Genomic DNA, 15,734 nt, shown 5'->3' on the forward strand with positions numbered 1-15,734 from the left:
TTTGTGTTAAATCAGGAATGAAATCCGTACTTCGACGTAAATATCTCTCGATCTCATGATCCTATTACACAAACAGGAATGCAGTCGTTAAGTTAGGGGTGAAACCCGAATCTTGATGACTCGTTCTGTTCTTATGTTTTACAAAACTCTCACCAAAGTCTCGATGGATTCCAACAACTCGAGTTGCATAATTAATCAAAAGGATGCGTGTCATTCACCGTGTGTCGGTGATAGAGCGCAGTCTATTAGGCCAAAACGTACACTCTGAGTCTTTGAGAATAGTCGAATCACTTTGGGTAGTCAACGTCTATCACGCCTTAGACAATCTATATTTGATTTCAAGCTCGCAATCGCTGATTTTATGTGTCGATTCTGAGCCCGCAACTGCTGACTCTGATATTTGTCGTTTTTTGTGGAAATTTTATGCGTTATATGTGGTTTTACCTGTTTATGGGTTTCGATTTTTCTGGAAATTTATACGCTTTCGCTTTTCGCTTTGATCGACACCCACCACTCTCACTGCACATCTATCTCAATACGCTAACAAATCGCTCGCTTATACTATGCTACTCGCTAATCGCAATCGCTATTCTTGAATGCGCGGACCTTGAATGATAGGTGAATATGTACGACAAATGTAGGTGAATACGTGCAAAATATAGTGGGTCCGCAAGATTGCTGTGTCCTATGTGCCTGAAGTGCTTACGTGTTTCTGTGCTCTACGTGCTTCTGTGTTCTGTGATTATGTGCTTATGTGAGTATGTGTTTATATGGTTGATCGTATTCCTGAGCTTTACATGAAGTAGATAGAGCGGAGCGAGAGTCTATACTAGGGATTAATCGAAATTTCTGTCTGAATCCTATGGCGATGTCTGTTGCAGACAATGTCATCATTCGGATCATTCCATTCCGGCTCAGCTCGTCGCAATCACAAGGACAATTGTATCGCTTCCCTCGTTGCCAAGCAAATTGCGAAAGTTATTCCGCAAATCGTTAGTGAGCTGAATGAAAACGGTAGCAAGTCCTCTAAAAAGTCCCGGACTGATTCGCCAAAAGCTACTTTTAGCTTCAAGCAGTTCAAAGCGTGTGGACCCAAAGAATTCACCGGAGAAGATGGTCCGATTGCCATGTTGTCACACCCTGGCTTTGCGGAAGCGTGGGTTTATTTGGTGTGACTTCTTAATACCATAGCATAATCACAGCAATGCTATATGAAAGTAAAACCATGATGTTCATCCATTAATTCAAGTTTTAAAGATAAAACACGACAACATTGTTTTCAAAAGTCAACACATGCAACGGATTACAACATGACATAATAAAATATTGTTCATACGACACAACCAAAAGACATGAATAAAACATAGTTTAAGACTTGTGACTCCTCCAGGAAAAAGTCACAATCCCTAAACTCGGATGACATCATTTCTCCTACGCAGCTTGATGACATAGCATACCTTGCCAGATCCCTAATTTCCTAAAATACATGTAATTTGAAAAATCAACAAAAAGTTGAGCGAGTTCATGTCAAAGTGAGTATGAATAAACCTGTAAAGTACGTATAAAAGTTCCTGGTATGTAGCAATAAGGAAAAAGAGATCACCAATGGGTTGCAAAGCCAATGGTATGTGTGAGAAGTGCAGGGAAACTCAAACCTAGCAAATTTGTTACCGGGCTTCGGCTGTAAGACACAGTCACCTCTATGGGCCTCCCCGGCCTCACGGGTGTGGGCTCGCTACACCCAAATAGATCTATCACTCTTGTGTCCCTCGGTCCTAACAAAGAGGATTAATGGCCTCAAGTGTTGTACCCACCCCTCACATGATCTAGTAGTATAAACCCTCCCTACGCTAACAATACCATGTAATATATGTTTGTAATAGTTATCGCATGTATTTCACCCCCGAAGTATAAAACTAAAAACAGTAAAGAGAAAAGGGGGACATGAACTCACAGAAGTGCGTCTCCAGAAACGTCAGTCTCCAACTCAATCTGCAGCGTGACGACCTACACGTATTAATTCCTATTAGACGGATGACCGTGCCTTAACTTAAGGTTTTTAATGTTTTTGAGAAATAGTTAGACAACTATTTCGTATTGACACTTCTAAATTATTTTATAAGTATATTCCTTCCCAAGGATGGGGGTAATAATACATGTGTGCTTTATAATTTCTGAAAATATATTTTTAAGTCTCACTTGAAAAATATATTTTAATTACTTGTCTAAAATGTTTTAATCCCAAAATATATATATTTTTCCCAAAAATATTATATTTTATTTCATAAGTTTTTCCAAAATAATATTTTCACAAAAATGTACAAATAGGAGTATTTTTCTGAAAAATACATAAGTTACATTTTTAAAGTTCGCGTTGTTTTACGATACTTATATAACTTAAATATTTATTTTGTGAGAGTGTTGGTATTATTTTGGGAGTAGTATTTTCACGGTGTTTTCATGTTATATTATTTTTACCCTAAAAATAATATATATTTAGTTCACAAAATAATCACATAACCACACAAGCGTTTTACTATAAAATATATATTCTAAATATATATTTATCAAGTTTTATTTACGAAAATCCACCTACGATACTTGGTAATTTTTGTAATAAAAATCATGACGAAGTTTATTTTTGAAAACCAAATTAAAATATTTTTGTAAACGCTTTTTAGAAAAATTATTTCTAAGTGTTATATTTCATGAAAAATTTCGCCAGAGTTTCCTCTGTAAATGAAGGTGTCCATGCTTTTAGCATATCATTTTCTATTGAAAAATCAATCAACAATCATAAATTAACAATATATACAATATTTAATCACTAATCTTGACAAAATAAGACTAAATCATAAATCTTATGAACTTGAAGGTTTGTAAAAATATGTAGTAAATCACTTAACAGGTTTAGTAGGTTTTGTTATCTTTAAAAATAAGTTTAGTTTCTTGAATACTTTAGTTTTAAGGAACTTGAAGTTTCACAACTTCTTGTCATAATTTACAAAAGTATTTCCTTGTTAAATTTCTTGCTACACAAGTGTTCACACACTTGTTTATTTACCAAAAATGCTTCTAGTTCATAAAATATCCAGGTTTTTAACAAAACTAGTATCTTTCACTTGGTTCTTCCGAAGAACCACTTGTAGATCGTTAGATCTACAAGTTTACAACTTCATTTAGCAAGAAACCTTATGTTTATTCAAGTTCAAGGCTTATGAATGGATGGATCCATCATCTTTCAATTTTCTAACTTTTACATCCTACTAGTTTATGTTCTTACACATGAACTAGTATGTATAGATGATGATCCATATTTTTTCTACTAACCAACAACATCAAATAATCACAACTACACAAGATTTACATGATTTACACACATATCTTCTCTTTATCCACCCTTTATCACTTTATGTTTAAGATTAATGTAAGTTCTTTAGAGTTTCTTAAGTTTTAAACATTCAATCAACTAATAACCACCAAAAACAAGATCAAGATGAAGATTAGAAGCACTTACTACTAGCACAAGGCTAGAAAAGTAACAAGGCGTAAAAGTGGTGGATAAAAAGAAACTAGAGTGGTTCTTGAACTTCCGAGTGCACCGAGCGTGTTTGTAGGACTCCTTGCTCCTTTGGATGTATGAAAATGGCTTGAACAAAGGTTGATGATGGTGGTAGTATGCTGAGGTGGTGGCAGCCATGAGGTGGTGTAGGATGGAGGAGAAGAGCTTTGTGTTTAATGTGTTTATGAAAGAGAATGGAAGACTAGAGTGTATATTTATAAACCAACCTTGTGAATGTCCAACATGTACCATGTTTCTTGATGCCCAACATAAACAATAAAATAATCAAAAGAAACAAGGGGGTGTCCCACACCTTGTAACCGTCAAAATGGGGTGGGGGGGTATGGTTGGGGTGTAATGGAATGGTAATTATCTAGTTAGTTTTAGTTAGGATTTTAGTTAGGTTATTAGTGTGTTAACTAATATAAAGGGTGTTAGGGTGTTCGGGGACCCTAACTAGCTCAGAAAAGTAGAAACAATGTATTTGGCAATATTTTTATGTTCCCGGTAAAGTCCGGTTGTTCGGTTGGATGTTGATCCGTTAAAGTGCTAAATAAAGCTTTTAAGTGTCTTTTATATTGTTTTAGTGACACGTTAAATTTCCCAACACTTTAGAAAGTGTCTAGGACTATTTTACCAAGTTTTTGCACTTTACTAGTATTGTTAAGTGCTGAATTTTTGTATATAGTGCAGGATTTTGTAATTAAGTATGTTTTAGGCACTTCCGGTCACTATAACTATCACCTAGTGACGCAGTTTTATGATCCTCACCTCCCTACACTCCCTACTAGTGTAGTAATCTATTCCCAGCTCATACTGGCCTCAGAAACAATGTCTGTCTAGTGCTGGCAATGTCAGCATGTTTACTGGGTTATCCGCTTACTGTGCTAACTGTGCTTTGTGCATCATGTTTGTCACTATTGTTTGTGTATAATGAATAGAGTGACAGTAATAAAGTATGATGCATGAGTATGTATGTATCAGAAAACAGAAAGCAGTTTATTCATAATTGTAATCAAGCACATTAATTAAGCACCAATTAAATATTAATTAATTTGTACGGATACCTGGATTTGTGAGGGTTGTCACATTCTCCCCCCGTTAAGAAAATTTCGTCCCGAAATTTTAGGCTCTGCTTCTAGTCGCAGGGGTCTTGGGAAATAAATGGGGGTACTTTTCTGTCATACGATCCTCACGTTCCCATGTGTATTTTGGACCATGTCTTGCATTCCAACGAACTTTGACAAGCTTGACACCACTCCTGCGTGTTTTGTTCACCTTCCAATCTGTAACCTCAACGGGTTCTTCAACAAAGTGGAGCATGTCGTCGATATGAATTTCATCGGCAGGAATGACAACGGTCTCTTGAGTAGGATTCTTTTTCAGGTTTGATACATGGAATGTATGATGAACACCGTTAAGTTCGGCAGGTAAGTCCAACTTGTACGCTACAAGCCCAATCCTTTGCAGGATTCTGAATGGGCCGATGTATCTTGGATTTAGCTTTCCACGCTTTCCAAAACGTGCCACACCCTTCCAGGGTGATACCTTCAATAAAACCATGTCTCCTACCTCAAACTCCAGAGGTTTCCTTCATCGATCCGCATAACACTTTTGACATTCGTGAGCCGCCTTGATGCGCTCTCAGATCTGTGCAATCTTGTCTGTAGTTTCCTGGACCACTTTAGGACCAACTAACTGTCTATCACCTGCGTCAGCCCAACAGATCGGTGATCGACATTTGCGTCCGTATAGAGCTTCGAACGGTGCGGCTTGAATACTTGCGTGATAACTGTTGTTGTATGAAAATTCGACCAATGGCAGGTGAGTATCCCAACTTCCACCTAAGTCCATTACGCAAGCTCTCAGCATATCTTCTAAGGTCTGAATCGTTCGTTCGCTCTGTTCGTCAGTTTGTGGGTGAAAAGCTGTACTCAGGTTCAACTGAGATCCGAATGCTTCTTGGAAGGATTGCCAAATCCTTGACACAAATCTTCCATCTCTATCAGAGATGATTGAGAGAGGCACTCCATGACGTGCAATGATCTCTCTCATGTATATTTCAGCAAGTTTACTTGTGTTATCTTTCTCTCTGATTGGCAAGAAATGCGCAGATTTCGTTAACCGGTCTACTATTACCCAAATAGTATCGTGGCCTTTGGGTGTTCTTGGCAACTTTGTTATGAAATCCATTGAAATCTGTTCCCATTTCCATTTGGGTATTTCAGGTTGCTGCAGAAGTCCTGAAGGCTTCTGGTATTCAGCTTTTACCTTGGCGCACGTTAAACACCGACTAACATAAACTGCAACATCGCCTTTCATCCTAGGCCACCAGTAGAAATCCTTAAGATCTTGGTACATTTTATCCGCTCCTGGATGGATAGAGTACCGTGACTTGTGAGCTTCGTCGAAAATAATCTTTCTCAAACCACCAAACAGAGGAACCCGAATTCGTCTCATGAAACATAAAGTTCCTTCCTCGTTTGGTACCAACTGCTTCTCCATCCCACGGAGATATTCCTCCTCAATATTCCTTTCTTTAAGAGCTTCTTTTTGTGCGGCGCGGATGCGCAATGAAAGATCTGTCTGGATAATCATCTCTAGAGCCCTAACCCTTATGGGCTTGATCCTTTCCTTCCGAATTAGGGCATCGGCGACCACATTCGCCTTCCCTGGATGATACTTAATCTCGCAGTCGTAATCGTTCAATAATTCGACCCAGCGTCGTTGTCTCATGTTTAGCTCCATCTGGTCGAATATGTGTTGCAGACTCTTATGATCCGTGAAGATTGTACACTTCGTACCATATAAATAATGTCTCCAAATTTTCAACGCGAATACCACTGCGCCTAGCTCCAAATCGTGTGTGGTGTAGTTCTTCTCGTGAACCTTCAATTGGCGTGACGCGTAAGCTATAACCCTCTGTCGCTGCATCAACACGCAACCCAAACCTTGACGCGAGGCGTCACAATATACCACGAAATCATCAGTTCCTTCGGGTAACGATAAGATCGGCACATTGCAAAGCTTGTCCTTCAATAACTGAAACGCTTCTTCTTGTTTGATTCCCCAATCAAACTTCTTGTCCTTCTGGGTGAGGGAGGTCAAAGGTTGAGCGATTTTTGAGAAATCCTCAATGAATCTTCGATAGTAGCCAGCCAAACCTAAGAATTGCCGAATCTCGGTTGGCGTCTTTGGAATCTCCCAATTCTTTATCGCTTCGATTTTTGTTGGATCCACGTGGATTCCATCTCCATTAACCACATGTCCAAGAAATTGGACCTCACGTAACCAGAACTCGCACTTCGAGAACTTGGTATACAACTTTTACTTTTTAAGTAGCTCCAAAATAGCTCTTAAATGCTGTTCGTGCTCATCCTTCGTCTTCGAATAGATCAAGATATCATCAATGAATACGATTACGAACTTATCGAGGTACGGCTTACAAACTCGGTTCATCAAATCCATGAAAACGACTGGCGCGTTTGTCAACCCAAACGGCATTACAAAAAACTCGTAATGTCCATATCGAGTTCTAAAAGCAGTCTTGAGAATACTTTCCTCTTGAATTCTCAGCTGATGATAACCTGATCGCAAATCGATCTTCGAGTAGTAACTTGAACCTTGCAGCTGATCGAACAGGTCATCAATTCTCGGCAGAGGATATCTATTCTTGATAGTCAACTTGTTCAATTCCCGGTAGTGGATACACATACGAAAACTACCATCCTTCTTCTTGACAAACAAAACTGGAGCTCCCCAAGGTGAGAAGCTTGGTCTGATGAATCCCTTGTCTAACAACTCTTGGAGCTGCATTGACAACTCTTGCATCTCTGAAGGTGCAAGTCGATAGGGTGCCTTAGCCACAGGCGCGGCGCCTGGAACTAAGTCAATGTGGAACTCGACTTGTCTCTAAGGCGATAATCCTGGCAAGTCTTCTGGAAAGACCCCAGGATATTCCTTTACAACTTTTACTTTTTAAGTAGCTCCAAAATAGCTCTTAAATGCTGTTCGTGCTCATCCTTCGTCTTCGAATAGATCAAGATATCATCAATGAATACGATTACGAACTTATCGAGGTACGGCTTACAAACTCGGTTCATCAAATCCATGAAAACGACTGGCGCGTTTGTCAACCCAAACGGCATTACAAAAAACTCGTAATGTCCATATCGAGTTCTAAAAGCAGTCTTGAGAATACTTTCCTCTTGAATTCTCAGCTGATGATAACCTGATCGTAAATCGATCTTCGAGTAGTAACTTGAACCTTGCAGCTGATCGAACAGGTCATCAATTCTCGGCAGAGGATATCTATTCTTGATAGTCAACTTGTTCAATTCCCGGTAGTGGATACACATACGAAAACTACCATCCTTCTTCTTGACAAACAAAACTGGAGCTCCCCAAGGTGAGAAGCTTGGTCTGATGAATCCCTTGTCTAACAACTCTTGGAGCTGCGTTGACAACTCTTGCATCTCTGAAGGTGCAAGTCGATAGGGTGCCTTAGCCACAGGCGCGTCGCCTGGAACTAAGTCAATGTGGAACTCGACTTGTCTCTAAGGCGATAATCCTGGCAAGTCTTCTGGAAAGACCTCAGGATATTCCTTTACCACTGGAATGTCTTCAATCCTTGGCTCAGCAGCTTCTTTATCCACGATGTGTGCCAAGAAGGCAACACATCCCTTCTGTAGACACTTTTTAGCTTTCAGACAACTAATGATTTTTAACGAAGTGTCGCGCTTCTCTCCATGAACTACGATCGTTTCTCCATCTTCTGTTGGGATGCGAATGGTCTTTTCGTGACAAACAATCTCGGCTTTGTTGCTTGACAACCAATCCATCCCTACTACCACGTCGAAGCTTCCCAACTTGACTGGTAGTAGGTCCAAAGTGAACTCGCGTTCTCCCAGCTCAATTACACATCCTCCGACAATTTCATTCGCTTCAACTAGCTTCCCATTAGCCAGTTCAATTGAGTATGGTACATCTAATTTTCTAGCAGTTAACCCAAGCATATTCTTAAATTCTAACGATACAAAGCTATAATCGGCACGAGTATCAAACAGAACAGATGCAAAACGTTGATTTATAGGGAACGTACCAGTGACAACATTGGGATCCTGGTGCGCTTCCCTCGCTCCGATGTTAAATACTCTCCCACGGGCCTGATTCAGCTTTGGGCATTCCTTCTTAAAGTGCCCAACTTCTCTACAATTAAAACAGCCTGGTCTGTGACCATTACCACCTCCGTTCCCAGCTTGAGCGTTGTTTTGGTTGCGATTCACATTCCCAGCTTGACTTGCGTTGTTCCCACGGTTTCCATTTCCGCCGTTTCCTCCTTGCTGGCGGTTTTCGTTACCATTCCCATAACCTCGATTCCCAGTACGCCCAGCACCAGTTCGCCCAACACGTATCCTTCGTGTGGCCGTTCCTTCCACATGATTCACACTTCCTCAATCTGCACGGTCCAGAATGATGGCGCTGGCATGTATTACACTTGGGCAGAGTGCCCATGTAACCCTTTCCTTTATTCTCAGCAATGGTTGCAGCTCTGGCCGGTGTGCTCGGTTCACCCTTGTTGCTCGCATTGCTTGTACCTTGCTTGAAGTTCGAGAATTTCCTTTTATTTTCACCAGACGACTCCATGTGAGTCTCTTTCTTCTTCGGCTCGGTAACGGAAAACTTGTTCAATCGAATAGCTTCCTCAGTAAGAGCCACACTGAGATCAATGGCTTCTGTGATTGTGCAACTTTCAAATTCCAGGGTTTGCACTTGCAAATTCCACCAAGATAGGGCTCCATCCAGAAATAGCCCTGAGATGTAGGTCACTTGTTGCTCGGGAGCACACTTGCTCATTCTAAGAACAGACTCAGTCTTCTCAGCCCATCTTACAAACGCTACAGCACCGCCTGTGCCGTCGAAATTCACGGGCTTGCAATCGAGAAATTGCTTGTAAGTGCACCCTGCACATACGTTAGAATTTACAAATGGTATTAGCGAACGTGCTATAAATATCCAAATGTATCAAAGTATATCTCAAACGACTTAACATTACCATTCGGTAGATTGTTATTGCCGTGGTTTTGAGAGATATTTCCACTTGATTCTGCATGAGAAGCAACATATTGCGCGATAGCAGCGACAATGATTCCTTGAAGTTCTGCCTCATTAGTGGGCATGCGCGGATCATGTCTTGGTGGCATCTTCTAAAAGATTTTTAACGTTGGTCAGGTCATAGTGAGTGAATAATATGGGTATGTAATAACATTCATCAAGCACATAACATCTCATGTAACAAATTAATCAAGCACATAATGTTGGTCCCCTATGGCGGACCTGTTCGAATGGTGCAACTTTCTTCGCTCGTTGAGACGGGTGTTTCTGAAGTATATAAATATTCAAAGGAGTAAAAAATATAGACAATGAGAGCGATATATCTTAAATAATTAATTCTTATTAATCAAAGAAGAAGGGGTCGATCCGAGAATTAACTCGAATCTAAATGTCACCCCCTGGGCCAAACCAGGGGGTAAACTCTCATGAAAACTCTATATGAAATATTACAATACAAAAGCACACATAATTCCTACGAAGGAATCATGTATTTATAGAGAAATTCATAAGCCTATCTCAAATGTGATTGGTTGTTGGTATGGGTGCCCATCCAGTTGCATGTGTCTTATCTTTTATCCACCAATTTGTTTCTTTTCTAGTGAAACCTTCACATATTAATATTTTCCTTTTCTTTTATGTGAGAGTTTTTCACAACTTGAGATAATATCTTTCTGATGAAAAGAATCAAAAAGAAAAGATTCCTTTCTTTTCTTTACAAAAGGAAAAGATTCTTTTTTAACTTTCTGATGATTTCTTTTTCAAAAGGAAAATTCATTTTTCTTTTCATCAGTAATGCATTTCATTCTTTAGAAATGCTTTGTTTTTCTAATGAAAGCTTTTTCATTAGTAAAGGTATTTAATGTGTTAATAAGATTTATTATCTTATTAACACAATTCTTTGACTTTGTATCTTGTAAACTTCATAATGTTTCGCTAATACTTTGAAGTCTTGTAATCTTTGTCGAGATCTTTAATCAAAGAATTTAGAAGCTTCATAATTTTTTTCTTTCTCAGTCTTCATATTTAGAGCTTCTGGGACGGTTCGTCGGACGGTTCGTGTTGACGAAATTATTTTTAAGTACTTAAACTATTTTTAACAACAAATACAATAAAGTTGCCTAACAGTAACCCCTATTTGTTGTTAAAAATACAAAGAATGCACTTATACTTAGAAATAACAAATAAACTTTCTGAAGATGTATCTTTCTTTTCCTCTTGGAACGTTATCATGTAGGCATTTTTTTGTGGTATTCGTTGACTGTATCTTCATTGGCATGAAAGTTTATTTGGAAAACGTCCGATTTTTTATGGATGATCATCTGATTATATTTCATTTGTCGTTAGAATTCTTCACCTCGATTTATACTTCCACCTAAATGTAAGCATTATATCTTGTATCCCTACCAACTAGGATATAAGTATCTTCTATCCAATATAGGATAAGTGTTTAGGCTGTCGATTGATGAGGCTTCAAACAATAACGAATCATGCAAGGCTATAAAAAATGATCTTGAAACGTCGAGGTTTTTTTTAACAGAATTTCTGATGGAATCTGATAGATTCTGATGAAATAATCAGAAAATCTGGTTGTCGTTTTTTTTTACAGAATTTTCTGATGAAATCTGATGGATTCTGATGAAAATCTGATAAAAAATCAGAAAATCTGATTAGTTTTTTTAACAGAAAATCTGATGACATCATCATGAATTCTGATGACCTCATCAGAAATCTGATGACATCATCATAGATTCTGGTGACATCATATCTGGTGACATTATCAGAAATGCTGATGACATAATCAGAAACCCTTTTTTTCACCAGAAATTCTAATAAATTCATTAGAATTCACTAGAAAATTTTAGTAAACTCAAATTTTTTTTTTAAGATGAGAGGGAATAAGTAGAAAAAATATATTAATTACACATATTTTTCTAGTGCAAGCCTAAGTACATGTTCTTTTCTTCAAGGAATATTTTGTGAAAACTTTTTTTTTAAAAGATAATAATTATGAGTATATTTTCTAAAGTTTCACACAATTTTTTAATCTCTTTTTATCATTATCATTCTTTTTTTTTTTTTTGAAGATTAACTAACCAGAATTTGGAGTTATTTTATTAAATAAGATACGAACAAACTTTCTTTTATCAGAAACTTTCTTTTTAGATGTCAAAATTTTTCTTTCTGATAAACTAAAGTTCATTTATCTTTGTTTAACTCCCTTTTTTGTGTTTTTTTATATCCTTTTTCTACACCTATTTTTATACAAAAAAATACTAATAGAGATAATAATAATAATAATAATAATAATAATAATAATAATAATAATAATATTAATAATAATAATAATAATAATAATAATAATAATAATAATAATAATAATAATAATAATAATAGTAATAAAAGCAATAGTAATGAAAATAACAGATCATGAATATACGTCTCTCTTACAGGAGCAAGGGATCTTGGAAATAATTTATCCAATCTGCTCTGATACCACTTGTTGGTCCCCTATGGCGGCACTGTTTGAACGGTGCAACTTTCTTCGCTCGTTGAGACGGGTGTTTGTGAAGTATATAAATATTCAAAGGAGTAAAAAATATAGGCAATGAGAGTGATATATCTTCAATAATTAATTCTTATTAATCAAAGAAGAAGGGGTCGATCCGAGAATTAACTCGAATCTAAATGTCACCCCTGAGCCAAACCAGGGGGTAAACTGTCATGAAAACTCTATATGAAATATTACAATACAAAAGCACACATAATTCCTACGAAGGAATCATGTATTTATAGAGAAATTCATAAGCCTATCTCAAATGCGATTGGTTGTTGGTATGCGTGCCCATCCAGTTGCATGTGTCTTATCTTTTATCCACCAACTTGTTTCTTTTCTAGTGAAACCTTCACATATTAATATTTTCCTTTTCTTTTATGTGAGAGTTTTTCACAACTTGAGATAATATCTTTCTGATGAAAAGAATCAAAAAGAAAAGATTCCTTTCTTTTCTTTACAAAAGGAAAAGATTCCTTTTTAACTTTCTGATGATTTCTTTTCCAAAAGGAAAATTCATTTTTCTTTTCATCAGTAATGCATTTCATTCTTTAGAAATGCTTTGTTTTTCTAATGAAAGCTTTTTCATTAGTAAAGGTATTTAATGTGTTTATAAGATTTATTATCTTATTAACACAATTCTTTGACTTTGTATCTTGTAAACTCCATAATGTTTCGCTAATACTTTGAAGTCTTGTAATCATTGTCGAGATCTTTAATCTAAGAATTTAGACGCTTCATAATTTTTTCTTTCTCGGTCTTCATATTTAGAGCTTTTGGGAAGGTTCGTCGGTCGGTTCGTGTTGACGAAATTATTTCTAAGTACTTAAACTATTTTTAACAACAAATACAATAAAGTTGCCTAACACATAACATCACATGTTATAGAATATAAACAATCAATCCAACATCACACATAATGAGAATACTGCGATTGCGCTATCATAAATCAAGACTACAATAGTGTTTACGAGTTTTGTAACTGTATCGTACATCAAAAGTGACTAAGGACCACATTACCCTTGTCTGAACTGTCAAATCAACTACAACAACCATCAACAACTAAACATCAAAAGTAATGTCATCAAATTGCGGTCTTCAAAAAGCTGCATAGTCTACACAATCGCGGTCCTCTCACCAAAAGTCTACCTGCGTCGAATCAAAATGCCTATGCTGATGGCGGAGGAGGAGGAGGAAAATGAGAGTAATACAGGCGACGCATATGTAACCAGTACTGCTCTAAAGCACGACAGACGCGTAACAAATATGCTATCTGCTGCTCGGAAGTCCAAAAGCGAGCGTCTGAGTCGGGGGAAAGTGGACGCGAAGGGTGTGATGCTGCAAACGGGGTCTGACAATGACAGGATGGACGTGGAGCTCTCTCCAAATCCTGAATACGACGTGTCACTGTATAATCAAGGAAGTAAGGATGTCCTCCGTAGAGTACCCAACATGGTATGGGTGATACGGATCAGACAGTGGCATGATAGGGGGCGTAGTCCATAGAAATGGCTCACTCGACGGAGTGAAGGACGGTGCAGTAGGTGGTGTAGCAGTGGGAAACTGAGACGCGAATGGAAAAGGGGATGACAATATGGGTGGAACAGGAACATGCGGCTGCCTGGATGACCCCTCTCCAGGACGCGGTGGTGGTATGTCCTGAAGAAACGTAATAGGAAGATCTATGCGATGAGCATCTGTGGTGTGTGGGGGAAACAACGGGGTATCAGTGGGTGCAGAAACGGGTGCTGAAACGGGGGCTACTGGCGGTGTAACAGGTCACACAAAAGGTGGGTAATCGTCATCGTCATCAATCCACTCGTTACGGGTGTCGGCGTAACGTGGATCTACATGAGTAGCAAAAGGTGCACGGTCGAACAACACCGGCACAGGATCAGGAAATGGTGGAACAACAGGATCCTCTATCAAGAGTGGAGCGTCAACAGGAGCGTCAACAACAGGATGATCAGCAATAGGTATATCATCAACAAAGGGTGCAATGGCTGGTGCATCATCATGAACAGGGTCATGCTCTAATGCGGGATCAGGAGCAACGACTGGCTCAGGGGCCACGACAGGCTCCGGGTCAACAAAATCCATATCAAAATCAGCGGGATCATCAAACAAAGGATCGATAGGGGCTACAGGCTCCTCTAGGGGCTGGTCTAAGTGAATGAACTCGATATCCTGGTCAGGATCAAAACCAGGGGGAAAGACAGGGTCAAAATCATCGTCAACCTCATGATCAAACTCAAAGTCGTGTGCGGGAGCAGGTGCAGCTGATAACGCCATGTCAGGGTCGGCGTCCGAAGAATGATGCTGCACTCCATGAGTGTGTAAGGACGCAGATGCCACAGACTCAAAGGAATCTAGGACAGGTCAATCAGCTGGAAGCTCCTCTGCAGGGGCCTCAGCAATGGGTAGGATAACATCAGCGGCAATAGGGGCCCCGCCCTCATGGTCAGCCTCAGGTGGGTCCTCCTCAAACAGATCGATGTCGTCGTCAGAAACAACATCGAGTGGCATGTCTATGACGAGATAAGCAGCAAGCGGTATAGGAGCAGGGATCACCGCAAGTGGCAAATCCCCGGCGGGAAGGCCATCAGCAGGTTCAGCTCCGACGTCAGGCAGCAAAGGGCTGGAAGTCGTCGTCATCGGTACTGGTGGTGTCGGAAGTGTAGACCTCTCGCTCTGACGAAACTCTTTCATCTGATATGATCGCCATAGGATCTATTGTGTCTGAAACTCCCGTGTCTGAGGATCATGGCATGATGTCTGTAACACAACCACACATATGCACAAACAATCAACATATAATCAAATAAACATGTTAGTCACCAATAAGCAAACAAGTAATTCTCCTAGTCTCACGAGACTACCCTCCCAGCCTTTCAGACTGACTCCCTAGTCTCTCCGACTATACCTCCCCAATCTCTAAGAATGGCCCTTCAATCTTCATGACTGAACCTTCCCAGCCTTTAAGGTTGTACCTCCCCAACCTCTAGGGCTGAACTCCCTCAGTCGCCAAGACTGAACCATAAATTTTTGAAAAAGTGCTCATACTTTTTTTTTCGTAAAAATGTTTTGTATCCTGGATCTGGACGTATAATGTATGCAATGTAAAAATGTTTTCGTGAGAGCCCTAGTGATCATAGTCTAGACTCGAGAAGGAATCCTAGTTCGCTATGATCAGTGCTCTGATACCAAGCTGTCACACCCGGGCTTTGTGGAAGCGTGGGTTTATTTGGTGTGACTTCTTAATACCATAGCATAATCACAACAATGCTATATGAAAGTAAAACCATGATGTTCATCCATTAATTCAAGTTTTAAAGATAAAACACGACAACATTGTTTTCAAAAGTCGACACATGCAACGGATTACAACATGACATAATAAAATATTGTTCATACGACACAACCAAAAGACATGAATAAAACACAGTTTAAGACTTGTGACTCGTCCAGGCAAATGTCACAATCCCTAAACTCGGATGACATCATTTC

The 15,734-nt window shown here is 39.0% G+C and overlaps 1 protein-coding gene across 1 annotated transcript in view; it reads right to left on the minus strand.

Moving 5' to 3' along the window:
- LOC110906543 (vegetative cell wall protein gp1-like) overlaps positions 1-14,882 on the minus strand; it is a 41,849-nt gene extending 26,967 nt beyond the window's left edge. The window contains exons 1-4 of the mRNA XM_035989358.1: positions 14,739-14,882; positions 14,432-14,546; positions 14,013-14,230; positions 13,745-13,886 (exon numbers count right to left, since the gene is read on the minus strand). Of these exons, the coding sequence (XP_035845251.1) occupies positions 13,745-13,886; positions 14,013-14,230; positions 14,432-14,546; positions 14,739-14,882 (619 nt within the window). The remainder of the gene's footprint in view (positions 1-13,744; positions 13,887-14,012; positions 14,231-14,431; positions 14,547-14,738) is intronic.
- Positions 14,883-15,734: the final 852 nt, after the last annotated feature.

This window comes from Helianthus annuus, chromosome 4 (genome assembly GCF_002127325.2).
Source record: "Helianthus annuus cultivar XRQ/B chromosome 4, HanXRQr2.0-SUNRISE, whole genome shotgun sequence".
NCBI classification, from domain to species: domain Eukaryota; kingdom Viridiplantae; phylum Streptophyta; class Magnoliopsida; order Asterales; family Asteraceae; genus Helianthus; species Helianthus annuus.